Here is a 26,063-nt window from a genome sequence, read left to right as displayed (position 1 = left end):
TTTAAAAATAAAAAGAATTAGATGTAAATACAAATCATATCAGATCCTGAAATATACTTAAAAATTAATTTAAATTAAAAAAAAAATCTATATAAATAACAAATTAGTTTTTTTTTCTTTTTGGACTAATTTTCCTTTAGAGTTTTCAACAAAGTGAAGAGTCGGAGTGCCCATATGAAATCTCATCGGCCACAGGATTCAGATTCGAGCACAGCTTGAGCCTCCACTTGTGATCCATTTCACCGTTGACAGAAAAGCACACACAACACACGGAAAAAAGGCTCTAAATATATATAATTAAATCTCCCCCTCCCCTCGAACATCTTGAAGCTCCTCTGGTGGACTTTTTTGCCGAAACCATGATGGATGAAAAGGGTGAGATTTTTTTTAATTGTATAAAATGGTGTGTAAATGATTTCAAAGAAGAAAAATCTTTTAAGGAAAAAGAAATTAATGACAATCTATTTTTAAAAATAAAAAAAAGAGAAATAAAATACATTCTGCACTTAATCTAATACGAGACTTAAAAATGCCACAAATGTGCATAAAATTTAGTGAACAAAAAAATATGTTAAAGCGAAAGAGGAAAAATTATTATAGAATATTAATATTATTAATAAGATGAATCTCGCGTATAAAAAGACGACACATTTTCTGCTTAAAAAAAGCACACAAGATTACACAAAAGAAAAACTTACAAAATGAGGAAATAAAAGTCAATAGTTAAAAGGATATTCTTGGGTAAAAAAAACTAACTAAGGTAATAAAATGTATTTTTATTGAAAGCCAACAAGTGCGTATAAAAGAGATTAGACAACAGCCCATTAGAGATTTACATAATTTTTTTTATTAAACCTCAAAGAGGAATAATTTTGATTTTAGTGCAATAGCTGAAAGATTTTTCTTTTCAGAGACAAAAAGGTGGGAAAAATCAAAAAATAGATTTTTTGGATAATATATTTTTGAGATAAAAAAAAAGTTATCAAATTTCGCAGCTAAATAAGAGAAAGCTATAAAATAAAACCAGACTATAGGTTAACCCATAGAAAAGACACATTAATTGTAAATAGAATATACCTAAAGTAAATGAAAAAAAAACTCTCATTTATTTATGTGACCCTTGACCGCCCCCCTTAATTTTTCTTCTTTGGATTTGTTTTTGTTCAATTCGGCAAAAAACGGGGTGCGTTGAAATATTAAAAAATTAAATGAGATGTTGGCTAGAGAAAAAAAATGCTACAGAAAGAGAGAAAATCTATAAGTTCAATATAAATTTAATTAAATACAAAGAAGTTGTGTGAAAATGTATTTGTGTAATTAAATAAAAGTAATTAAAAAAAACAAGAAATATGAAGCCAAATTTTTACATAGAAACGAGAGAGCGCGGTCAATAAAACTTTTCCAGTATTAAAATAGACAATTTCATGAAGAAGAAAAGAAAAGAAAAAAATAATGGTTATATCTTAGGTAAATAAGTGTTAATTCGATGTCCCTGAATTTTATTACAATTAAATTATTGAAAAGAAGAAGTAAAAAACCTATAAATAATAAATTTATCTGTAAAACCAAAAAGAAACCCATCAATATCCCCCAAACACTCACATAATATATTGCAAAAAAAAAGAAAAATTATGTGTGTAAAAGAAAATGGAGAAAAGAAATATTTAAGAATTATTTTGGATATATTTAAAAGTGAAACAAGAAAAAGCAAAGAATTAAGAACTCTTTCTACATTAGATATTTATATTAAATGGATAAAAGTAGTACCTACCTATTACCTATCTCTAACTTTAACCCCTAATATGGTTGTTTCCCCCCCCCCCCACCCCCTAGTGCAATTTTTAGATCAATTTTTGAAATGGCAATAATTTTTATGTGAATTTATTTATTAAAAAAAAAGTAAAAGAATTTCTAAGAAAATTTAATTATCGCATCTAATATATTAAACCCTCAAGCAATCCAAAACTAGGTTGTTTAATTATTTATTTCATATCTCAAGAAAAATTGATGAATTTAGTAGGAGTAAATGAATTTCTTTATTTTATGTTGTTCACGTTGTTGAAAAAGAAAAAAAAATGTCAAACCAAATGTGCATGAGTGTGTATACAATTTCTAAAAGAATGTGAAAAATTTAACGATTAAATAAAACATAAAAAACGGCCTGCAAGAATTTAAAAAAATTATTTTTAGTGAAAAGTTTTTAAAAGAAAAAAATCAACAATTTCTCTTTTTTTTTAAATTAACAAAAAAAGACATTAAAATATTTCACTAATTTATTTAAATTATTTTTTCTCATATAAAGATACAGTAATATATGTATTTAACATGGAATATATAATATTAAATTATGTACAAAATATTGTACTTTGAGCGTTATAGATATAAAAATTATATTATATATTGAATTAGTAGGGAGAAAGGGATGGAAATATTAGAAAAAAAATGAAAGCTCACTCATGAAAATTGTCCATGTAAGAAAATAAAGTGAATGAAAGAATAAAAAAATACTACACAAAAGTATTAATAATGCTCATAAGGTGAAGAAAATGGAAACTTAAGTGTATGTATGTAGTAGGTATAAGCTGAAAAAAAAGTTGTTGACTATTTTCTATAAAACTCTTTATAAATAGAATTAAAGTAATATATACATATATATATATATATATATATACATATATATTTATAATGTACTGCCTAATTTGATAATCAAAAAGTTTAAGAAAAAAAATTAGTGGTGAAAATTGAATATTAAAAAAAAAAAAGAAAAAATGTGTGTAACCGCCAATTGAAAATGATTTGCCAAAAGAGGAAAAAAAAAGAGATAGAAACTCTTTCTTCATAAATATATTTTCTTCAAAATAAAAATAATTATATATAATTATTCTTTTCTCGGAAACAGCCATCGAAACGTGTGTTTATGTACAAAATGCTACAGAAGAAAATTACTTATATAAATAGATAACAACACTAAATCAAACTTTTTAAACGAAATAATTAAATTTCCATGAGATAAATTTCATCAAGAATTTATTTTAAAAAATATATATTTTCAAGAGAAAGGAGTTTATGCATTGATCTTTGAGAAACTTCCTCATTCGTCAAACAATTGGGATATGTTTCAACTGGTAGACAACCGAAGAAAGCTTTAGAAATCGTGAAAGAAATTACCCATTTTCCCTTAGAATCACATAAAAAAATTCGAAAAAAAATCACAGCTAGAAGCCAGCAAAATTTCAAAAAGTTTCATTTTGACCTCTTGCACATCGACAAGAAAGATACAATAATTTAATGCCCTTTTTTAAATCTTAAATTAATAAATTTTTGAAAAACGGTCAAGCGGTTCGGTCGTGGCAGCCATTTCTGTGAATCACAGTAAAAGAAATACATTAGGCCTAATTCAGCGATCAAGAAACCCTTGAAAATCGTTTAAAATCTTGAAATTTCAGTACAAAATTCAAAGATTTCAAGGGTTTCTTGGTCCCTGAATTAGGCCCATTATTGAGTATTTCTTAGTGATAAAATCTTTTGATCAGAAAATTAGAATTCCAGTCAAAGTGTTCTGCTTTTGATCAGGAGAATGTTCCGTTTTGGTCAGACGAATGTTCTTTTTTTGGTCAGTATAATGCTAATTTTGGTCAAAATTAAAATGTTGCAATTCCAAGAGGAATGTTCCATTTTGCCAGAAAAATCTTCAATTTTGATCAAGTAAATGTATGATCAGCATAAAAAGAAATTGATAAGTGAAATGGGTAAATGGTCAAAAGAATAACATTTTATGAACAAGAAAAACGACATTTTCTGACTAAAATTAACATTCTTTTAACCAACACAGAACGTTCTCCTGATTAATAGCAGAATTTTTTTGACCAAAATTCTAATTTTCTGATTAATAGATGAGGCCTAATTCTTAGGCTGTGGTTGATTGATTTTAACGAAATTGGATTTAAATGTTAGTTAACCTCTAATTGTGAAAAAAACAATCATCCAAATTTGATATATTCTTTCTATTTTTTTTGGTGATCCTTTATTAAATCTGTTGATTTTTTTCTAGGAGATCTGAGTGGAAAATGAAGAGATTCTTAATCGATTTCTAAAGCTTTATTTTATTCTCTACAAAACAAAATGTGTCAAAATTTTTTTTTCATTGAAGAATTTTTAATTAGGCCAATGCATAAACTCCTTTCTTGGAAAATTTCTCTCGCACAAAATCAATAAAAGAAAATGCTTTTTAATGTTATATTTTCACGACAAAAAGAATCCTTCTAATAATTGTTTTTCTAGTCAATTTGTGTTCAATATTTCTGTCATAAATAAACCACCTTTCTACCTTCCTCCACCCCCACCCCCCTTCAAAAATGATGACGTAATTCCTTATCTGTGGTACCTGCGTGCAATCGCGCGGAAAAAAGCGTCATACTCTGTGTTGTGATTTTTCAGAGACATTAAAGAAGAAGAAAAAAAAACAAGTAATTACGCAATGTGGGAAAAATAATGATGAAAAAAAAACAAACACCTTATAAGACACACAATATTCTGAAAATAAGTGAAAGAAAAAAATCTTACTGTCCTCCATAAATGTTTAGGGCACGAAAAATAATTTTTGTACTCTCTTGTATAATAAAATGAGTTTTGTGCTGATTTTTTTTGTATATGAAAAAAAAGATTAAATAATAAATTTTCTTGGATAAAAAAAAACATTTATAGTAATTGAACGTATTTGGGTGTTATATAGTCTTTCTACCTCCTGAGAAAAAGCAACATTTAGATGAAAAAAAAATGAAAATTGAATAAAAAATTAAGTAAGAAAAGTCTTTAAAAACATATCAGTTTTTAGAAGCGTTGTGGAAATGCCAAAAACAATTGTTGTATTAACTGTACCTTCTTACTAGAATTTGTAGAAGTATTTTAAAAGGAAATAAGAAGAAAAATAATGAAGAAAAGATCGAAATAATATTTTGAGAAATAGCAAAAAAAATATCTTCCATCATTTTTCTTTTGCTTCTTTCAACACCAAATACGCAGAATTTCTTCAAAATTCATTTTGCTTTCTTATTTATTTCAATAAAAAAAAATAAAAGAAAATAACAATTGTATGACAAAGAAATTACTAACTCTTCAAAGAAGTAATTTATTAAAGAAAAAAACACAGCTAATAAAGAAACGTGAATAAATGAAATAAACTAATAGATTTAGGTAAATGACAATCCTAATTTTTATGTATATAAAAGTAATATTCAAAACCCCAGAAGGAAAAGAAAAAAATCTCTTTTTATGACTATCGATATAGAATAAATAAAAAAAGAAAAGAAAGCATGTAAAAAATATTTAAAATATAAAGTGTTATTATAAAGCTCATAAAGAAAAAAAGAATGTAATGTTTAACACAATGTGTTTGTGAGTTTCTCTCTTAAAACTTCACAAAAAAACCCTCCTACATTTTTTTTTCTATTCCTATTTTCATTTAATCTGCAAATCATTACCAACATCTTGGAATAGAAAATATTATTTAAAAGAAAAAAAGATAGCTGACATTATTAATTTGTCAGGAAATTAAAGAAAATTATGGATATAATAGCGAAAAGGAAAGAAAAATGCAAATTATGTATTTTTGTACACACTAAAGAAACAAACAAAAACAAAAAGTAAATTCCACATTTTCACTACATAAAAGAAAATCCCGAATAGATTTCTAAATTAATAAAAAAAATAAGAAAACAACTTTTGAGCAGTAGAGAAAAAAAATCATTAATAGAGAAAATAGTCAATGAATTAAAATCATCTTGAATGGATATGCTATTCCATATCTAATTTTCCTTTTTTTTTGAAAAATAATTTAGGGGATAAAGGAGTTCTATCTAAAAAGTAAGAAATAGCCCCTGATTCCCCTAAATCATTTTCACATTACATCCAATTAAAGTTGGATTAAGTTTAATCTCTACAGGAGACAGGTTTACAAATGTCCAGCAAAGACAAATATAAATTTAATTTATCTGCCAGAGAAAAAACAAACCCAGAAATTACTTCTCAATTATATTAAAATATTAAGATTACCGCGTTGTAAAGACCCAAAATTTCCCAATAATAAAAAAAAGTCTTTAAAAAAAAACTAATTTTTGTAGCATAATAAAGCTAAAAAAAAATCAAATCTTCTGCCGTCTGCTGTGCCAATTACAAAATAACAACAACAAAAAAATGTTATATACAACGAAAATATTGTTTTAAATATTTTTCTAATCTTCCCACAGAGAGAAAGTAAAAGAAAGAATAAACGAAGATGAAAATGATTTAGAATTTTAATTTGGATTTTTTTTTCGTTTCAATTTGATCCTTCATTTTGCTTCAAAAAGCAAAAAGAATTTACATGAATTCTCACTAGAAATTTAACAAAGTGTAAAACATTAAAAGTGAAAAAAATGAAAAATTAACTGACGAACGTCGAATAGCATATCAAAAGAAACAATAAATAAATTTATAGACACGAGAAATTTCCCCAGTATAATTATAACTAAGAAGAAAGATAAAAGAAAAAAATCTCTATTTATCAATGAAATAAATTTGAGACAGAACTTTAAATTAAATAGAAAAAAAAGCAAGAAGAGAATAAAACGGATTACGGTCAATAAAATACTAAACAGGCCTAATATTGAGAGATTCAAAAGGAGAAGAACTTGAAGAAAAAAAATGGACATTAATACATTAATATTTTCTGATCATTAGAAAAACTGAATGTAAAAGAGTTGAAGTAAAAAAAAATATTTATTGTGTACTTAAAAAAAAACTACTAAAGAGTGTACTTAAAACGGCTGTTTCTGATCACAAAAGAAGTTTAACTTTTACAAAAAAGGAGAAAATCAAATGAAAATATTTTACCTTTTTCTTTTTTAAAGTCCCTACTGTCCTTTTCAATTCACCTTTTCTTTATGAAAAAAAAACGTACCTATTTAACTTTATTTATTTATTTATTTATTTTAACTTCTCTTAAGAACTGAAAAAATACATAAATTCATGTATTTTTTTAGAGGAAGAGAAATCAAGCTAAAGACGCCAAAAATTATTTATAGAGAATGAAAAAAAAACTTGTAAGCTCAATTCAATGTCATTAAGATGAGAAAAAATAAAACCGAATGCGTAAGAGAAAAAAAAGCACATAAAAATCTTTTCTACTTTTGAGGAAAAAAATGGTAATTTTGTATATAAAGCATGAACTTTTTTTTTGAATAAGAAAAAACATTTGCGAAGAAAAAAACATTATATTTGAAAATCTTTCTCTGTGATTATTATAGAAGAAAAAAATGAAATAAGAAATATGCAAAAAAAAATGTCTGATAGTGGAGGAGAAAGTTTATAAAATATTATTATATAATGGAAAAAAATGAATTAAAAATGACAAAAAATTAAATAAAAAAAATGTATATTTTACCTTATTATGTGTATGAAAATATATGTAATGTAAATTCTATTTCAAAAATGTCTTTTATTCTAATTTGATCTTGCAGCCAGGCTTCAAATTCATTTTTACCAGATTTTTCGAGGAATTTTTGAAACTTTTATCTGACTTCAAAATTGTCCAGAATAGTCAATTCTCAATCAAGTTTCTTGAAATTCCTTGAAGATCCCGAGTTCCTTCTACATTCTGTTTGTAAAAAATTGAAATATCTTGTATTTGAAATTTATGTATGTAGGGGAACATGGGGCAATTTGTTAATTTTAATTGAGAAATATATTTTCCTTGGTATGTACCGAGAAAATATTTTAATTTTATAATGACGACTGTCTTATAGGAAATTTTCCGGGCTACAACTTTGTCTCACACGATTTCTTTCTATCTCAATGGGAAAATGCATTTTCAGTCCATTTTCCGAACCTTGCGATCTAACTTTTTGCCCCAGGAATAAGGTGAATAAATATTACTCTAACTCTAAAAAAAAATTTCGCTCAAAAGATTCTAAAACTATTCAGTTTTTGTAAAAATAACATTTTTATGCAATTAAACTTTCAGGAATGATAGTTCCTAACAGTCCTAATCAAAGAAATGTTTGATATAAACCCAGAAATTTTTAGGTTATGCAATTTCTGAAAAATCTTGAATTATTCAAGATTGGTCAATAACTGAAAGAAAATTATTCAGATTCGAATAAGTTCTATTTCTGATTTTTTTTTACTCTTTAAAGGATTCATTCACAATTCTTTTTATCACAATCTAGCAAGGGGATGGTATAACCTCATTTTCTGTAAAGAAGTCACTTTTTGTTGACCAAAATGTATGAGGAATTCTCGAATCTCGCTCAATCTCGACCGATTCCCGAGAAACACTTTAACTTTTTTTTTTTAATATTAATAAGTTATTTCGATAATGAGATAGGGATCAATCGAAAGCTAATTAAATGTACTTTCGATTGCAAGTGGAATTGTGCAAGCTGATCCCTTATTTTGATCGGAAGAACCTGCTGCCTCACGAAAAGTACTGATTTCTCGGGGTTGGGCATCCCCCTGCAATCTAGGCATTAGATTCATTGCAATAAATAAAAATATGAGACAAGGTCGCCAGAAAAAAAGATGGCGTCATTTTTTTAAAAGTATATCATTGATTTCAGTCGACTAAACAAAAACAAATTCTACTGAATAAAAATGGATGAATCTTTATAGAGAATAGGATAATCTAAAACTGCAGTTGAATATCTAAAAACTCATCAAAGTAGGCATCCCCCAAAAACCATAGTAAATCGCAGCAATCTTTTTTGTAGGCCCTTAACAGAAATGTCTCAACGTCTTAAACAAAGATGGAGGAGCTTCAAAAACTTCATGAAGAAATAAAACTAATATATATTAAAGTTTATTTCGTTTTATTTGTTTTTAAATAAACTTTGTCGATAAAATGATACACATTTTCCCTCAAATTAATTCTAAATCATTACATTTCAATCATTCTACAATAATCAAAAAATGCCTGAATGGTGGTAATTTCCGTTGAAGGGGGAACAATTTAATCACGACGACGCTTCTTATCCCGATCTTTGTCCTTGCTGCTGTGCTCCGTTGATGAGGATTGTCCGCGTTTTGGGGCCTTCTTTGCCATAGTCAAGAACTGATCCAAACCAAATGGATCCTCCTCCTTCTCAAACTGCACAGGACCTTGGCGTGCATTCTGTGCCGATCTATCTGTCCCGCTGAATTCCTTATCGGGCACAAAGCGACTCGTATTGACAATACGCTCCAAGTCAGCCCCGTAGGCATCCTGATCAATTGACTTGCTGGGTCGATAGAGATGTGACCCCAAGCCACCAGCTTCCCTCCAGGGTTTATCGTACACATTGTACGCCTCGTCATCCCCATAGCCGGAATCCATCCCCTTGGACGTGTTGAAGAGTCTCTGATCGAATTGTGTCTCACCCCCTGTGTGAGTCTTTGCCGGCATCCCGAGGGCAATTTGCTCCGAAATATCCCTCTCACGCTCTCGTTGGAGTTTTGATCGCTTATCCGGGGCTGCTCGAGCGATATTCCTATCCCTGGCACGTTCACGATGCCGCTCAGCACGTAGCTCATCGCGTTCCCGTGAATCCGGATTTGCAGCCTCAGACTCATTGCCAGCCACACGAATGCCCGCACGTTCATCACGTGCTCTCTGTGCCATCTGACGCAGCATATCCTCCTTCTTCTCCTTCTCCTTCTGTGCCAACTTCTTCTCCAGCTGTGCACGCGCCTCGACGGCTTCGCGCGCCTTGCGATCGGCAATGTAGAGCGCCTCAGCCATTTTGGCGAATTTCTCATTGATATGAACCTGCTGCAGGCCACGTCCATCGGCTGCAAGACGCTTATCCAGTGGAATTGTGTAGCCCTTGGAGTTCTTCCAGTTCGAGATGCATGGCGGTACCTTCCACTCTTTCTGCTCCTTCACCGTAACCTTCCGGGAAGGTGAATGGAGTACCGGAGCCGGTGGTGACGGTGGCCCCCGGGGGATTTTCTTGTTAATACGGAACTTTGGTGGCTCCATTGGGTCCACTTGAGCTTCAACCATTCGAATGACACGCTGCTTAGCACCCGAATTGAATGCATCCCCCTGCTGGGAAGGCGTATACCGAATATACTGAGCCGGAGCTGCCTTTTCAGCATGCCGCACAGGCATGGCTGCTGCTATCTTTGCATTAGTCAACTTCTCCAGTGCCATCCGTGTCTTCTCCGTGGTATCCGCCAGGGTTTCCTCATCGGGTTTCTGCAGAATTTCCGCATCTTCCGCAAGTACCTCAGCCGGGAGGAGTTGACTCAAATTCGAGTAGACAATCTTGTCTTTTGAGTGCCCCTGACGAGCTATGACGTCATACTTTATCTTCCCAGTCTCATCGAGTTGAATTGCAAGAGCATTGGATTTTTTGTTGGCATTCTCCGGAGCTCCCATTCCTGTGGAAAAAACGAACAATTTCCATTGCAATTTAGGGGTAAAAATTGAGTTTTTATTGGTTCTTACCAAGTGGATACTGAGCCACTGTGATCTCCGGGAATGCACCACCATCCCCAAAGTCTGCTTCCGTGCGGGGAATCCAATTACGACGCTGCCCATAGGGCGGAGCTGCTATTTTTGCACTCACCAATGCCCCTATCGTGGGGGCACCTTTAGCTAAACTCTGATGATTCTCCTCATCACGATCCCATGCTGAATTGATTGGGGCTGGCAAAATGCTCGAAAGAGACATGATTTGGCCAGGAAAAGAAAACTATTTCTACTGCGTGAAAAAAACTTTCTGAACTGTCAAAAGCAATGTGTACGGTGTGAAGTTGATTGCAAGTGACATCACAGTATGTCATTTTTTCCCATAACCTAAAAAGTGAATCCTCCGAGACTTCCTGAGAATTTTCGTGAAATCCTGCCTCAAAAATGGCCAGTGTCGATGGTAAGTACTCTCTGGATGTTCACAATGTATTCCACAATTGATTAGGATTCAAGGAACAATGGAATTTCAAGGAGATTCATTGAAAATACCCCAAAGCGTCGTGCGTCGCATTGGGATGATTTTTTTTTGAGGAGCGGGCTTCCTTTGAAAAATCTCTGTTATTTCCTTTTCAGACGATAACTCCAATAGCAATTTAACAAACAGTTCAGCATCCAATATATCATCAGCATCGCAGCAAAGCTCGGTGAATCTTAAAAGTAGCATGCTTCGTCCTTCAGCCCTCTCATGGAATTCGTCATCAATCACAAATGCAGCTCACGAAGGGATCAACTCCAATTCAAGTTCCTCCCTACCAGCATCAACGAGTAATCCCTTTGCCAAGATTGGTGGTGAAGAGAATGGACAGAGTGGTGAAAAGTCACAAGATGCTGAGGCTAAGGGAAACACCACTGAGAAGGACAATGTTAGTTTCTTGTGTCCGGAAGGATTTTCAAATTGGATTTATTTATTTTTATTTAAATATTGTTTGCCTTTGCAGAAGGGGGATCCTCTGTCACTTCTCTCCCGGAATGGATTACCCAAATCCAATTTATTCAACACCACCGGCAATCCCACAATAACCAGCAATACGGGCTTTGTTTTTGGGCAAAATCTCCATGAAAGAGTCATTGGGGTGAGTTTTTTTCTCTTTTCCTTAAGGATGATTTTATTAACCTTTCCTGGTATACAGAGTAACATCGACACAAAGGATACGGATACAAAGGGAGATGCAGAAAAGAATGAACCATCCGGAAGTGATGCCGGTGCATCAAGTAGTGGTGGATTATTCTTCTCAACGGCTGCACAACAGCAAAGCAGCAGCAGCAGTGCCAGCAATACCCTAAATAGCCAGAAAAGTCTCACGGAAGTAGCGCGGGAGTATGAAGAGAGTAGGGCACAGAAGAGGAAGTACGAAGAAGTGGAGACAATCACAGGAGAGGAGGATGAGAAGAATATTTTAGATGTAAGTTAAACTTTCAAACTAAAGGACTTTATTCATCTGTCTATGAAAAATTTCCTCATTTTTATATTTGTATAATGTTTGAAAAATTGATTAAGAAAGTCAATCATAACGCGTCCAGTTATAAGAGTTGGTGTCCCACAACGTGTAGAAGTTTGTTTATGCGATATAGTGCGATTTGTAAGCAGAATTAGTAGGCAAAGTTGATTTTTTTTTTGTAAAATTCGGCAATTTGATGGATAAAAATGGTTATATCTCTGGTTCTATAAGACCTACAGAAATTTCTTGACTAGTTTTGGAAAGGTCTTGAAATTAACTATAATCTGACATATATTTCGATACATTTCAAGGTGACCTCTAGAACACAAAATGGCGGATTTTTGTTTCACCAAAACAGTTTTTGGCATTTTTTGTCTCGAAGGAATGCTTCTAGAGGTTTCTCATGTTTTAGAAAGTTGTAGAGTTTTGCAAAACCTTTAATTTGATACTAAGATGAGCAAAATCGGACAAGCCGCTCAGGAGATATGGCTCTTAGAACTTTTCAAATTCAAGAATTTTTCAAATGGCTATATCTTCTAAACGGCGACATAGATTTTCTTCATTTTCGGACTGATGATAGATATTGAGTCAGGCCACAACATATCAAGATTTAAAAGAAATCGACAATGGGGATTCGGAGATATTGCCCCTTAAAGTTAGGCAATTTTTGTTTTTGATTTTAGCGCCTCTTGTGGTCATTTTTAGAACTTGAAATGTTTTATATAGTTGTAGGGCTTCTTAACACATCCTGGACGGCTTGACGCACATCGGCGTCCACTGACAGTTCTCAATTCTGTACGCTGTAACAATTTGCCACTCTTTTTGCGTTTGACATTTACCCGGTAGGAAAACTTCTCCAACATTTTTTCAGCCAATTTTGATTGCTGACTCGTAAGGTATTCATATATGATTAATAAATCTATTATTTATTAAATTTATGAAATGATTTGAAATCAGCATTTAAAAGATTTCAAATAAGTTGTGACAAGAAAAAGGAATTATCTAGAATATTCTAGATAATGATAATTCTGGATATTATTATCCTATGAAGGAAATATAAATAACAGACTAAGTATTTAGAATATTCTAGATTTTTTTAAATCACACTGTCACAGAGTAGATATTAGCTAAATACATGTATTATGAAGTTTTCAGAATTTTTAGAATAAAAAAGTCAACCTGCTTGTTGACGTTATCATCAGGTGATTTAGGTTATATATTTTACGAAAAGAAAATTTTCCTCTTACATAACCTCAATTTAATTTTTGTGATAAAAAAAATGCTTCATAATGTTTAATAGCAAAAAGGAAACTCGTCTGAAAGATTTTCACTGAAATTATCCCATAAATCTGACTTTTTTCCACATGAATATAAAAGTGCGGTTATGTTGGCATGAGAAAAAATGCCATATACATATGTCCAAAGATTTTTGAAAACTAAATTGTGTTTCCTTTGCGATAATTTTATATTAAAAAAAATTTGTGTTACACATAACTGAATATTGTGTCAAATAAATATTTTCTAATAACGTGCGAAGAACATAAGAACATCATGGTCCCACCGGGTAACATTTCTGGACGCCAGTGACTAATTGTTACATGTCGTGTAAAAAACCTTTGGGAAGTATTTTACCCGTCGTCAGTGTGTTAAAACCTATCATTTGATACCAAGATGATCAAAATCGGTCAAGCCGTTTTCGAGTTATATTGAAAAAACACTTTTTGCTTTAGGCCGCCATTTTTGCTAAACCGCTTGACCGATTTTCAAGTATGAATTATCGATGAAAACGTCTCACTGAGCTCTACAACATACTAAAATTACAGACCTCTAGCTGTAAGGGAAGTGGTTGATGGTAGTTCAAAATGGCGGATGACGGCCATCTTGGATTTTGAAAATGCAAAAAAAAAGAAATTTTACACCCACATTTCTATAGAAAACTTCAAACCCGAAGTCTCTATCTGTTACCGTTCTCGAGATATAAGACAAAGTTTGGACCACCGGCAGGCCGGCCGGATCAAAAATTTTCCACCACCATTTTCGTAATGTGGGATGTCTAAAACGTGCTCATACCAAGTTTGAACCCGATCTGAGGTGGTCGGTTTTTCCGATGATTACAATACTTGGTGTTGGCCACGAAGTGGAACACCAACTAATTACCAAAGAAACTCCCCTATTTCACATTGGAATCACGTAGAATGGAACCAGAAAAGATTTCCCACAAATTTTGTATATTTTGGCAATCTTTTCTAACTTTTTTTTCTATGTGATCTCTATGGGAAATGAGAACGTTTTTTAGCGATTTTTATTTATTTATTTTTTATTATATCTATCAAAGTTTCTCATAGGGTAAAATCCACTAGTTAGATAGACTTAAGATTTCTTAAGAAAGACTTAAATTTTCATAAGATTCTTCAAGTTTGTCTAGAGATTTCATGAAATTTCTTAAGATTTCGTAGGAAAAATTTAAGATTTTCAGGAAATTCTCATTTTTTTCTGAAGAAAACTTAAAAATCTCAAATTTTTGTTAATAAAAACTTAAGATTTTGTAAGAAAAATTTAAGATTTTCAAGAAATCCTAATTTTTTGTGAAGAAAATTTATGAATCTTAAATTTTTTTTAAAGAAATCCTAAGTTTTCTCATAAGGAATATTAAGAAATCTTATAAAAACTTATGACATTCTGAAAGGAACTTTAAGAATCTTTAGGAAACTTAAAGTCTTAAAGACTTAGTTTGTCTAACAAGTTAATTTCACCCGTAGACAGATGAATAAACTCCTTTCTCAAACTAATGTTATAAAACTCTCAATTAATTGCCCTTTTTGCATTAGATAAACTGCAAACTCTTTACATTCACTTCGAGTACATGGGAGGAGAGGGGCAGAGGTAGTTTGCGGCTGAATGATCCCAAAAGTGGAGCCACAAATTCAAGGGTTGTTTTCCGTGCAGCTGGAAGTCATCGTGTACTCCTCAATACAAAGGTAAAAAAAAAGAAGTTTTCTCTTTATTTTTTTGTGATAAAAACTTTTAAAAAAATTCAAAATTTTGCGGCATAGATTTGGCATGAAATGGTAGCAGAACGTGCAAGTCAAAAAAGCATGCGATTGACGGCAATTGATAGTTCGGGACTGATAAAGGTGTACCTCGTTATGGCACGACCATCTGACATTGATACCCTCTACATGGGGCTTCAGCGTCGTATTGATATTGAGGTACAAAAGAATGCCTCCAATGCAGCTTCCTCGCAGGAGGATGACGATAAAGTGGACATGAGTCAGGATGTGTGTAAACCAACGGGTAGCTCCGCAGAGGAATCCAACCCCGAGCATTGTGAATCGAGTCCCAAGAAGAAAATCACTGAGAATGATGTTGAGAAGAAATCATAAAAAAAGAGCCGAAAGCAAAAAAAATTATCAAATTATCTTGCATCGAGATTTTAAATCGAAGAACTTTTTATCTTCATTGCTTTCATTTTTTTTTGATTTCTCCTTTTGAATTTACACAGCAAGGAAGCAAAAAATATTTAAAAATTGACTGCAGAGGTTTAAAAAAAAACAAAAGATATTTAAAGTTTGAGTTCAATTTGCAAAGTTTCTCCTTGAAAAAAAAAATTATTACCTTTACATTTAATAATTAATAATAAACTATATTCTTGTAGTGAAGTTCATAAAATTTAGATGTGAAAGAAAAAACGGAAATTTCCCTGAAAAATTTTTATCATAAAATATTCTCAATTCGATGAAAATAAAGAAAAATTTACTCAGAAAATTCATTTTGAAGTTTGGTAAATGAAAATCTTTTTATTTCAGAGACGTTCAAATTATATTCTTTCGTATCAATTTTCTTTAACATTAACTGGAGGCTTTGTTCTGCGTTGCAAAAGAAATCAATAAGGTGAAATCCACTAGTAAGTCGTTTTTTTTTTTAAATTGGTTTTTAAGTCGGACTTTTAATTTTTATTTTTCAACGAAATTCGCTAATTTTACTGAAAAGTTTCTTAAGTCCGACTTTTTAAAGTTAAGATTTTAAAGGTAAGACTTAAGATTTTTAAATCTTAAGTCGATTTTTAAGTCGGCCTTAAAATTTTAAGTCAGTTTTTAAGTTGAGCTTAATATTTGAGTCAGTTTTTTTTTAAAGTTGGGTTTAAAAATTGAAGTCGGTCTTAAAATTTTAAGTCATTTTTTTTAAGTCGGACTTATTATTTTTATTTTGAATAAAATTCGATAATTTCACTATAACGTTTGACATAAAAAACTGACTTAAAATTTTTAGATCGAATTCAATTTTAAACCCGACCTAAAGAACTAACTTAAAATTTTAATCTCGACTTAAAAACTGACATAAAATTTTAACACCGAGTTAAAAATCGACATAAAAATGTAAGACGGACTTAGAAACCGACTTAAAATTTTAAGACAAACTCCTAATTTTTATTTTTCAGTGAAATTCGCTAATTTCACTAAAAGGGTTTTTAAAGTCAGACTTTAAACATTTTAAGTCGGGCTTAAAATTTTAACTCAGTTTTTTAGGTCAGGTTTGCAAATTGAAGTTGATCTTAAAATTTCAAGTTATTTTTTTAAGTAGGATTTTTTTTGTAATTTCACTAAAAAAATCCGACTTAAAAAACTGACTTAAAATTTTAACATCGAGTTAAAAATCGACTTAAAATTATAAGACGGATTTAGAAACCGATTTAAAATTATAAGACAGACAAATTTTAAGTTCGGCTTACTAGTGAATTTTGAAAATTAATTAGCTGCGATGGTGGATGCTGCAGCTACTTATCCAGACGGCAGAGAGAATTTTCTTGGACCATTTTGAGGTCAACTTTGGGCCCAACGAGATCACGAATGTTGTTGATGCCGTACTTGACCATTGTTGGCCTCTCCAGCGACAGGCCCCACGCAATGACATTCACATCCGGCGGTAGATTCATCGGCAGCAACATCTCCGGGCGGAAAAGCCCCGAATTCCCAATTTCAATCCACTTATTGAGTCCCGGATGGAAGCAGAAGATCTCCATGCTGGGCTCCGTGTATGGATTGTAGGCGGGCTTGAAGTCAAGCTGCGTAATGCCGAGTTTACTGAAGAAGGCATACAGGGTGCCAATGAGATCGCCCAGAGTCAGTCCCACATCCGCAATTACGCCCTCAACTTGATGGAATTCCGCTAAATGCGTGGCATCGAGGGTCTCATTGCGGAATACCCGATCGATGCTGAAGTACTTTGCTGGCTTGAATCCTCCCGGTTGATTTGCCAACTTGTACAGCATGCGTGCACTAACGGCAGTCGTGTGGGTTCGTAGGATATTCTTCTGAGCCTCCTCCAGCTTCCAATCGTACCCATACCCCTGTGATCCGTACTCACCCACTGAATGTACCTTCTTTACACGCTCCAAGTAATCCATGGGGAATTTCGAGCTATTTGCGGGATGCGTGAGAAAGAAAGTATCATGTGCATCACGTGCTGGATGCTGCTGTGGCTGGAATAAAGCGTCAAAATTCCAGAAGGACGATTCCACGTAGTTATTTGTGGGCATCTCCGAGAAACCCATCTCCAGGAAAATCTGCCGGAATTCACTGCGAACCTTCAGCAGTGGATGCAAATGCCCACGCTCCACGGTGGCTCCGAGAGCATCAAAGTTGTACGCTTTGAATTTGAGATTTTTCCACAAACCACTCGCCAGCATGTCCACCGTGAGATCCGTTTCAAGCTTCGTGAGAGTCGTCGTGAATTCCTCTCCACGCGACAGGATGAAGCTCTTCGTGACAACTTCCTGAAGGAGTTTCCTCTTCTTGTAGTCCTGCTTCACATTGTCCGCAATCTCCTGACCACCACCTCGACTAATCTCCACCAAATGCTGCTGCACCACATCCACAATTGTATCAACTTTGCGCTTCACAACAGGAGCACCACCACTCTTATCCACAGCAATCCATCCCTGACTCATGGCCTTACTGAACCCAATCTTGGCATTTGCTGAAGTCTTCATCAGTTCAGCCTGGGTGATTCCTTCAGCAGGAACTGCCCGATACACAACAGCCTCGTGACTTCCATTCTCCGCCACAGCTCTCCCCTCATCCGTGAGTGACCACGTTTTACGCGATGTTGCCACAGAGGAAATGATATTTCCACTTGCCTCAATACTTTTTAGGGCACCAATGATTTTTTGATGCTCCTCATTGAACACCGGCACCAGATCAAGTGTATCCACTTGATCATGATGCTCCAGATACTTTAGCAATTGCTCCGTTAGCTCCTGCTGCATTTCGTCGTCTCACCACTAAGCTAAATAGAATAAATTATGTAGAATAGTTCTATTTGATATAAATCACATACACGCACAGTACGACCGCAAAAGTATAGACGTGGTCGAGACGTCAAAGGAACGTCATCATGGAAAAGGTCTCTGCATTAATCCAGTGCTGGCTTATACAGAAATGTGATTCTTATGTAGGGCAAAGAAAATTCATTTTAAATGATTAATCATGCGATCGTTTGTAATTGCAGAAATTCTTAAAATTTTATATTCTAGTTAAACAATTTCCTTATTCAAAATCAATAATTTAAAATGTTTAAGTCCTTCCTCTGGGTCTACAGGAATTAGGAAAAATACATAAGACTCAAAAAATTCATAATCAATGTTTTTTGAAGCATTTCTTACGTTTTTTTTTAATTAAAGGGTAGGGGAGGGCGGGGCTAATAAAGTCACTTTAGGGTTTGGAAAAAGCCTAAAATATCATATTTCCTAGCTAGATAGAACAAAATGATCTGAGAAAGAGTTGTAGGGCAGTAAATTTCCTAAAGAAATGAGCTATACATTTCGCTTTATCTATTTGGGAAATATGATATTTTGAGCTTTTTCTAAACCCTTAAGTGACTTTTTTAACCCCGGTCTCCCCTATTTATAATTAAATTAAATGGCTGAAAATGCCTTAAACGTTAGTTTTTTTAAATAAATGAATTGTTTAACCAAATTATATGACCAAAAATCTTACTTCAGGAATTTCTGAGATTTCTTTTTAATCTCATAATTTTGCTCTTGCGCCTACAGTACGGGTCAATGCAGGTCCACATGTAAGAATATGAATAAAAAGAGTGTTATCTATATAATAAAGAAAGGTCTGTTTGTTGGTAATCTTCCGTCGTGTTCGGCTATACAAATCTACACCGTTTGACCGATCGCGATGAAATTTGGCACAGAGGCTCCTTATAACAGGCGGTTTCGAGTGGCCGTATCCATTTTCCCCCCGAAGCCCCCCTTCAGGTAGCCTCCATATAACTCTCATGCAGTTTTTGCGAATTTTTGAATTTGGCGCCGGAAATGTTGTATGAAAATGATTTCTTCTCTTTGCAAATTTTTCCCTTTGGGTTCGATGAGAGCTCTCCATCTATATAATAAAAAAGGTCTGTTTGTTGGTAATCTTCCGTCGTGTTCGGCTATACAAATCTACACCGTTTGACCGATCGCGATGAAATTTGGCACAGAGGCTCCTTATAACAGGCGGTTTCGAGTGGCCGTATCCATTTTCCCCCCGAAGCCCCCCTTCAGGTAGCCTCCATATAACTCTCATGCAGTTTTTGCGAATTTTTGAATTTGGCGCCGGAAATGTTGTATGAAAATGATTTCTTCTCTTTGCAAATTTTTCCCTTTGGGTTCGATGAGAGCTCTCCATCTATATAATAAAGAAAGGTCTGTTTGTTGGTAATCTTCCGTCGTGTTCGGCTATACAAATCTACACCGTTTGACCGATCGCGATGAAATTTGGCACAGAGGCTCCTTATAACAGGCGGTTTCGAGTGGCCGTATCCATTTTCCCCCCGAAGCCCCCCTTCAGGTAGCCTCCATATAACTCTCATGCAGTTTTTGCGAATTTTTGAATTTGGCGCCGGAAATGTTGTATGAAAATGATTTCTTCTCTTTGCAAATTTTTCCCTTTGGGTTCGATGAGAGCTCTCCATCTATATAATAAAAAAGGTCTGTTTGTTGGTAATCTTCCGTCGTGTTCGGCTATACAAATCTACACCGTTTGACCGATCGCGATGAAATTTGGCACAGAGGCTCCTTATAACAGGCGGTTTCGAGTGGCCGTATCCATTTTCCCCCCGAAGCCCCCCTTCAGGTAGCCTCCATATAACTCTCATGCAGTTTTTGCGAATTTTTGAATTTGGCGCCGGAAATGTTGTATGAAAATGATTTCTTCTCTTTGCAAATTTTTCCCTTTGGGTTCGATGAGAGCTCTCCATCTATATAATAAAGAAAGGTCTGTTTGTTGGTAATCTTCCGTCGTGTTCGGCTATACAAATCTACACCGTTTGACCGATCGCGATGAAATTTGGCACAGAGGCTCCTTATAACAGGCGGTTTCGAGTGGCCGTATCCATTTTCCCCCCGAAGCCCCCCTTCAGGTAGCCTCCATATAACTCTCATGCAGTTTTTGCGAATTTTTGAATTTGGCGCCGGAAATGTTGTATGAAAATGATTTCTTCTCTTTGCAAATTTTTCTTTGGGATTGATAGGTGTGCCCAATCATACTTATAAATCATCACAATTTTTTCTCTCTAAAATTTGCGCGAAGCGCAAAACCCCCCGCGAAGCGGGGCGAGGAAAATTGGAGCGAAGCGACAATTTACCTCGTTCTTCCATAAGGACCTGCACTGTAGGGGTAACTGGGGTAAAATGGTGAATTTGAAAAAAAAAATTAATAACTCAAGAAGCAGTGAGAGCTAATCTGTCTACTTTTGTCAGTAGTTGCACTTTATACCCCTGCCTAAACCTAGAAAGTTTCATAATAATTGATCGAATTCATTTCATAAACAAATTTTTCGAACCTCAAAGTTACTCTGACCACTCAACTACAAATTCAATTTTGGCGAAATTCTCTGCAATTTTTTTGATCCAAATGCATTTTTAGACAGAATAACTATTGCTAAACACGAATCTAATCTGAATTTTCCGAAAAAATTTTCCGAGTTTTCCCGTAAAACACTGATAGTAAAAAGTACCGCTTGGGGCAAAATGGTGAATTTGGTGTTTTTTTAAAATAACTTTAATTTTTTGAAAAAATAATTTCCCTTAATTAATATAACTATTATATACAATTTGGGATGTTTAATCACTTACTATTACCAATTTTTATAATCTAAAAAAATAAAAAAGGCAATTTCTTAAATTTAACGTTTTTTTAATTTTTTGTATTTTTTTTTATTAAAAAAAAGTTTTAATTGGTACACAAATCTCTCATTCTCAATAGATATTATAGTGCCTTGCTAAAATAATTTCATTAAATTAAGATTAGCGAACAAAAAACGCAATTAACCGTTTTACCCCAGGATTTTTGGAACAGGCAAATTTGGAAGGGTTTGAAAAATGGCCTGAAAAAGCATTTTCCCATTGAGATAGAGAAAAATCGTCTGAGATGAAAGTTGTAGCCCGGACAATTTCCTATAAGATAGTTCTCATGGGAAATCTCAAATAATTCCATGGAACTCGGAAAAAATTATCTCCCAAAAATTCACCGAATTACCCCAGTTTCCCCTACATGATAATAAAACTAGAATTTTCAATCAAAATTTTCTTATTAAAAGAATTTTATTTAAAACCAACAACATTATTATTTAATACAAAGAATGTAAGTGTAGCTCTACATAAAATGTAGTCCAAAAGTGCCCAAATTGATTTTTTTAAAAATTAGAATTTAATTAATTGCTTAAGCCTCTAATTAATAATCCATTCAATTACTATCCACTAATTAAAAAAATCGCAATAAAAAAACAAATCCAATTCATAAAAATTCTCTCTATAGCATGAGAGTAGAAGCGACTAATTAACAATATCTGTGACTTCTTGACGTAGTGTGGGGGCCCTCAGAGCAGCCGCAGCATAGCTAAGCACGGTGAAATGTTAGTTTGACGTTTCGATATTGAATGCAGTCGTGTGATTCATGCAGAGAAGAAGTTGGAAGTTTATTTGAGAAGTCTCTCTCTTATCTAAAAATTCTCAGTTCCTTAAATTTTTTATTTTTTGTGTGGTGAAACATCATCGCATAATGACTTCAACCCATTGGGAGGATTTCTATGCAAATCATCTGCCACCCACCGATTTTGAAGACAATCGCTCCCTCCTCAAGGAATTCTGTGAGCGGCACAATAAGCTCAAGAGTAACATCGTTCTAGTCACGGTAATAGTTCTCATGTCAAAAAAAAAGAAAATTATTTTTCTTTTCTCACTTTTATGTGAATGAATGAATTATTGATTTATGCTTTCTTGTCTCTCTCTCTCTCTCTCTCCTTTTTATGTGCTGTAATGCAGTCAGGAGGAACTACGGTCCCATTGGAGCACAACACCGTGAGATTTGTGGATAACTTTAGTGCTGGCACAAGAGGTTCAGCATCAGCTGAATATTTTTTGGATCATGGTTATGCTGTGATTTTTATGCACAGGGTCAAATCTCTTGAACCCTTTACACGACACTTCTCCGGGCAGCAGTACCTTGATATGCTGGAGCTACACGAAAGTGGGCCAAGTACCACCATTACAGGTAAAGTGAAAATCTATTTATTCTAGTATAGGTATTTCTGCCTTTAATTTATTTGTTTTATTAGCATTGATAGTTTGTACGGTTTCTGACGTACTGACGGTGAAATCTTTAAAAAACTATTTAAGATTTCTTTGAAAAAAAAAATCTTAGAAATATTAAAGGATTCTTATTCTAAGACATTTGATTGAAGATTTATAAAAGTTAACCGACTTTAAGATATTATTGTTCAATATTTTAACAAGTCCGGCTTAAGTTTTAAGAGCCAGATACAAGTTTTCTAAGCTAGATCTAGGTTTTTTAAACTATAGGCTTAAGTTCCTTTTTCAGCTAGTCTTAAATTGTTTTGTGCATAATTTTCTTCTGAGCTACGCCTGAATTTTCCAAGCCTAGACCTAAGTTTTTTTTTAGGACAAAGATTTTACGTCAGTAGCATTTAGGGTTTATATTGGCTAGATCTAAATTTCCTAACCTAGACCTAAATTTTCCAAGTTAATCATAAATTTTGAAAGCTAGACTAAAGTTTTCTTAAATCAGACTTAAGTCTTCTTATGCCAGATTCAAAATTTAAGTTTTTTTAGTCTAAACTAAGTTTCTTTTAAAAGCCGTTTTACTTAAGTTAAGCTTAAGATTTCTAAGCTAAACCTAGATTTTTTAAGCTAGTCTTAAGTATTTTTTAGAACAAAGTTTTTACGCCAATAGTCTTAAGTTTTTTCTAGGCTAGATGTGAGTTTTCTAAACCATATCTAAATTTTCCAAGCTTGCCCTAAGTTCTTGAAGATAAGCTTAAGTTTTTTAAGGTCAGGCATGTACCTATCCGTATTCGTGCATAGAAACTGATAAAAGAATCATTAAAATTCAGTTCCAATTCAGCCCTGACTTAAAGAATCTTAAACCCAGCTTAGGAAAAACTAACGTTTGCCTGGCTTAAGCAAATATTAAACCAGACTTATTTGAGAATTTAATGTCCGATTATTATTTTTTTTAAAGATTTTCTTAGGAAATAAATTAGAAAACTTTTCCAAGCCTGATTAAGTAATTCCGTAGTTCTCTTATTTCGGAAATAACAACAAAGATTTTTCTTCTTTTTTTTACTGCAGTTAAACCCCACTCAGTGGATGTCCTTGCTCCAATACTGGCCAAATATAAATCAGCTCAGGAGAGTCGACGTATCCTTTATGTGAGCTTTACCACCGTAGTGGACTACATGTGGCTACTACGGGCTGCATGTGAGAACTTAGCTGCCTTTGAGCAACGTGCCGTATTCTATTTGGCCGCTGCCGTTTCAGACTTCTACGTACCTTCAGACATGATGCCAACACACAAAATGACTTCAGGCGAAGCACCCACCATCTCATTGCAGCTAGTGCCAAAAATGCTGGCACCCCTTGTTAATATCTGGGTACCCCATGCATTTGTTGTGTCATTCAAATTGGAAACCGATGAGAATCTCCTGATAGCAAAATCACGCGAAAGTCTCACAAAGTACAAACACAAGTTAGTAATTGCCAATATCCTACAGACACGTAAGCATAGGGTGGTCTTTGTGACGCCAGATACATCGTATGAGGTACACCTGACACGTGAACAAGCGCTGTCTGGCTTGGAAATAGAGGAGCCCATTGTGGCGGATATTGTGTGCAAACATGAGGAGTTTATTGAACAAGCATCATCAAATCAATGACCAACACGTCAACGAAAACATATCTCGGCAGATTGTTCCGTAACAATGCCGCACTTTTGCCACATTGTTAATACCGGTGTACCCCGGAGGCAGAAGGATGGAAACTAATGATGGCGAAACTGGATGATTAACAATTTTACAAGAATGATTTACTAAAATTGCAGCATTTGAACTTTAAAAAAAACAACCAAAACTGCATTTTTTTTTTCTAGTAAGTATGTAGTGCTGTTAGTAAGTATAGTAGAACCAATAAGTTTTATGTGGTGCTAGATTTTTTATGAAAAGAACAAAAACTTTCTGTTGTTGCTTTTGTAAAACCAAAAAAAAATGAGAAAATGAGAAGAAAAGCGTCAGAACTGGTAGTTCTCAAAACCCTTTTTTTAGAGCATAGATTTTTCCAATTTTTGAAACATATTTACTTAATTTTTTAGCCCTTTTAGATAACCATTTTTTATACAAAAAACATACCAGTTTTTTTTCTATATAGAACATGTTTTTTATAATATAATAATAAAAATCATATTTTATATCCAACAATCCAAGAAAACTATAGAGTAATGCAAGAAAAGAAATTCCAACCAATCTCCCACACACAACTAATATATAGAACAAGTATTAGTTTAAAAAAAATACACAAGAACATAAAAAAACCAATATATAACTAGAAATTCCGTGCCTGTAAGACCTGGTAAATGAAATAGAATGAACAAAAGAAAATAGATAAAAAAAAATACCAAAATGGATAATTCTCACATAAGTATACACAAATATATATTTTAATAATTATTAAAAAATATATATATCGCAATATATACAAAAAAAAAAAGAAATCATAATGGAAAATGTTTTCTTCCGTATTTTGCTAAAAGACAGAATAAGAAAAAAAAATTCTTAAGGCATTGAGAATGTTTGGAATCGCTATGGCTATGAAATTTCATTAAATCATCATAAAAAAATGTAGGTATCAAAGAGACCGTTCGAAAAGCGTTTTAATATTAATTGAAAACGATCTATATACTAAACTCTTTAACTATTTCAAACAAAACAAAAAGATCTTAATGTCTATAATCCCAAATTTCATAAAATGAAAAGGAATTTCTCTAAAAAGAAAATCTTTCCAAAAATCCGAATTAGCAATAACAAAAAAAAATTGGAATATCTCTTAAAATTTTGTATTAGGTATCCTTTAAAAAGAAAACGGTGTTTACATGTTCGTATGACTAATTAAAATGTCATAAGAATTAAAATGAAAAAAAGATATTTAAAAAAAAAATAAAATGTGATAGATGGTTTGATGTTGGCATTAACACGTTGGTTGGACCAAGTTGTTAAGTACAGTAGCTTTTACTTAAAAAAAAAAGAAGAAAAAAACTAATAATGGTTACTTGGTATAGTGTAATCATTAGCTGGATTTTGGAGAAAAAAAGAACTAATATTATATATTCAACAGGGTTGTATTGTAAAATGTATTTAGATTTTTATTTTCGGTTTTTCATTCAATGTGCTAAAATGGCATAAATCTACGGTAGGGCAATTTGTTATTTGCCAATGTTATACATGTAGACATAAAAGAGATGGAAGATTAGAAATAAAAGTATAAACGGAAAAGAAATTTTGACTTTTTTTTACCTTTTAAAAAACATTTAAAGATTTTATTTAAATTCCCAGAATCGAAACTTTGTGATCGATTGCTCAAAAGCCGGTTACGTCACCTCAGAAATATTTTTTTCAATCTTGACTAAAAAAGTTTAAGGTGTTTAATCAGAATCTAAATGGACTTAGGAGTTGCAGTTAAGGAAGATAGGTAAAAAGCTACATTAACTATTTTAATTAATTAATTAATTCAAATTAGCAACTTTTCGCAATTGAATTGCCTAATTCTAACGTTTAATGTTCCTCTTTTAACGTTCAACGGTTTT

General features: G+C 33.1%; 5 protein-coding genes across 11 annotated transcripts in view; 3 read left to right on the top strand and 2 right to left on the bottom strand.

Annotated features, from left to right (window-relative positions):
* LOC129787937 (uncharacterized) overlaps positions 1-7,468 on the top strand; it is a 63,574-nt gene extending 56,106 nt beyond the window's left edge. For 5 of the 6 annotated variants that reach the window (XM_055823803.1, XM_055823802.1, XM_055823801.1 and 2 more), the window contains one exon: positions 141-7,468. In XM_055823803.1, the coding sequence (XP_055679778.1) occupies positions 141-219 (79 nt within the window). In that variant the 3' untranslated portion in view covers positions 220-7,468. The remainder of the gene's footprint in view (positions 1-140) is intronic. The other variant, XM_055823805.1, reaches the window with a different exon arrangement.
* Positions 7,469-8,824: 1,356 nt separating this feature from the next.
* On the bottom strand, positions 8,825-10,859 carry LOC129787966 (puff-specific protein Bx42). Its single transcript, XM_055823866.1, has 2 exons — positions 10,463-10,859; positions 8,825-10,395 (listed from the first exon to the last, which is right to left on the bottom strand). The coding sequence occupies exons 1-2, from the start codon at positions 10,686-10,688 to the stop codon at positions 8,984-8,986; spliced, it is 1,638 nt and encodes a 545-aa protein (XP_055679841.1). The 5' UTR covers positions 10,689-10,859; the 3' UTR covers positions 8,825-8,983.
* LOC129787996 (ran-binding protein 3) lies at positions 10,795-15,690 on the top strand. The gene is made up of 6 exons (XM_055823941.1): positions 10,795-10,886; positions 11,060-11,349; positions 11,425-11,559; positions 11,617-11,889; positions 14,754-14,903; positions 14,979-15,690. The coding sequence occupies exons 1-6, from the start codon at positions 10,871-10,873 to the stop codon at positions 15,306-15,308; spliced, it is 1,194 nt and encodes a 397-aa protein (XP_055679916.1). The 5' UTR covers positions 10,795-10,870; the 3' UTR covers positions 15,309-15,690.
* Positions 15,691-15,702: 12 nt separating this feature from the next.
* On the bottom strand, positions 15,703-18,321 carry LOC129787979 (phenylalanine--tRNA ligase alpha subunit). 2 transcript variants are annotated; one of them, XM_055823900.1, is made up of 3 exons: positions 18,268-18,310; positions 16,655-18,210; positions 15,703-15,791 (listed from the first exon to the last, which is right to left on the bottom strand). In XM_055823900.1, exon 2 carries the CDS (start codon positions 18,188-18,190, stop codon positions 16,700-16,702), a length of 1,491 nt encoding a protein of 496 aa, XP_055679875.1. In that variant the 5' UTR covers positions 18,191-18,210; positions 18,268-18,310; the 3' UTR covers positions 15,703-15,791; positions 16,655-16,699. The 2 variants fall into 2 exon arrangements, with proteins under 2 accessions (XP_055679875.1, XP_055679874.1); XM_055823899.1 differs by having other exon boundaries at positions 15,703-18,210; positions 18,268-18,321.
* A 3,450-nt stretch (positions 18,322-21,771) lies between these two features.
* Positions 21,772-25,756, top strand: LOC129788010 (phosphopantothenate--cysteine ligase). The gene is made up of 3 exons (XM_055823969.1): positions 21,772-22,103; positions 22,235-22,463; positions 23,561-25,756. The coding sequence occupies exons 1-3, from the start codon at positions 21,972-21,974 to the stop codon at positions 24,142-24,144; spliced, it is 945 nt and encodes a 314-aa protein (XP_055679944.1). The 5' UTR covers positions 21,772-21,971; the 3' UTR covers positions 24,145-25,756.
* Positions 25,757-26,063: the final 307 nt, after the last annotated feature.

This window comes from Lutzomyia longipalpis, chromosome 1, assembly GCF_024334085.1.
Source record: "Lutzomyia longipalpis isolate SR_M1_2022 chromosome 1, ASM2433408v1".
NCBI classification, from domain to species: Eukaryota; Metazoa; Arthropoda; class Insecta; order Diptera; family Psychodidae; genus Lutzomyia; species Lutzomyia longipalpis.
The sequence above is the reverse complement of the archived record's forward strand: the minus strand, read 5'-3'. Positions and strand labels throughout refer to the sequence as shown.

What these genes read in the sequence shown, in the direction of transcription:
- LOC129787966 (XM_055823866.1), bottom strand. Translation starts at nt 10,688, where the DNA reads ATGTCTCTTTCGAGCATTTTGCCAGCCCCAATCAATTCAGCATGGGAT. An exon ending in AGTGGCTCAGTATCCACTTG is followed by an intron (nt 10,396 to 10,462) that starts GTAAGAACCAAT and finishes TTTTTTCCACAG; the next exon opens with GAATGGGAGCTCCGGAGAAT.
- LOC129788010 (XM_055823969.1), top strand. Translation starts at nt 21,972, where the DNA reads ATGACTTCAACCCATTGGGAGGATTTCTATGCAAATCATCTGCCACCC. An exon ending in GTAACATCGTTCTAGTCACG is followed by an intron (nt 22,104 to 22,234) that starts GTAATAGTTCTC and finishes GCTGTAATGCAG; the next exon opens with TCAGGAGGAACTACGGTCCC. An exon ending in GCCAAGTACCACCATTACAG is followed by an intron (nt 22,464 to 23,560) that starts GTAAAGTGAAAA and finishes TTTTTACTGCAG; the next exon opens with TTAAACCCCACTCAGTGGAT.
- LOC129787979 (XM_055823899.1), bottom strand. Translation starts at nt 18,190, where the DNA reads ATGCAGCAGGAGCTAACGGAGCAATTGCTAAAGTATCTGGAGCATCAT.
- LOC129787996 (XM_055823941.1), top strand. An exon ending in ATGAGAAGAATATTTTAGAT is followed by an intron (nt 11,890 to 14,753) that starts GTAAGTTAAACT and finishes TTTTTGCATTAG; the next exon opens with ATAAACTGCAAACTCTTTAC. An exon ending in GTGTACTCCTCAATACAAAG is followed by an intron (nt 14,904 to 14,978) that starts GTAAAAAAAAAG and finishes TTTGCGGCATAG; the next exon opens with ATTTGGCATGAAATGGTAGC.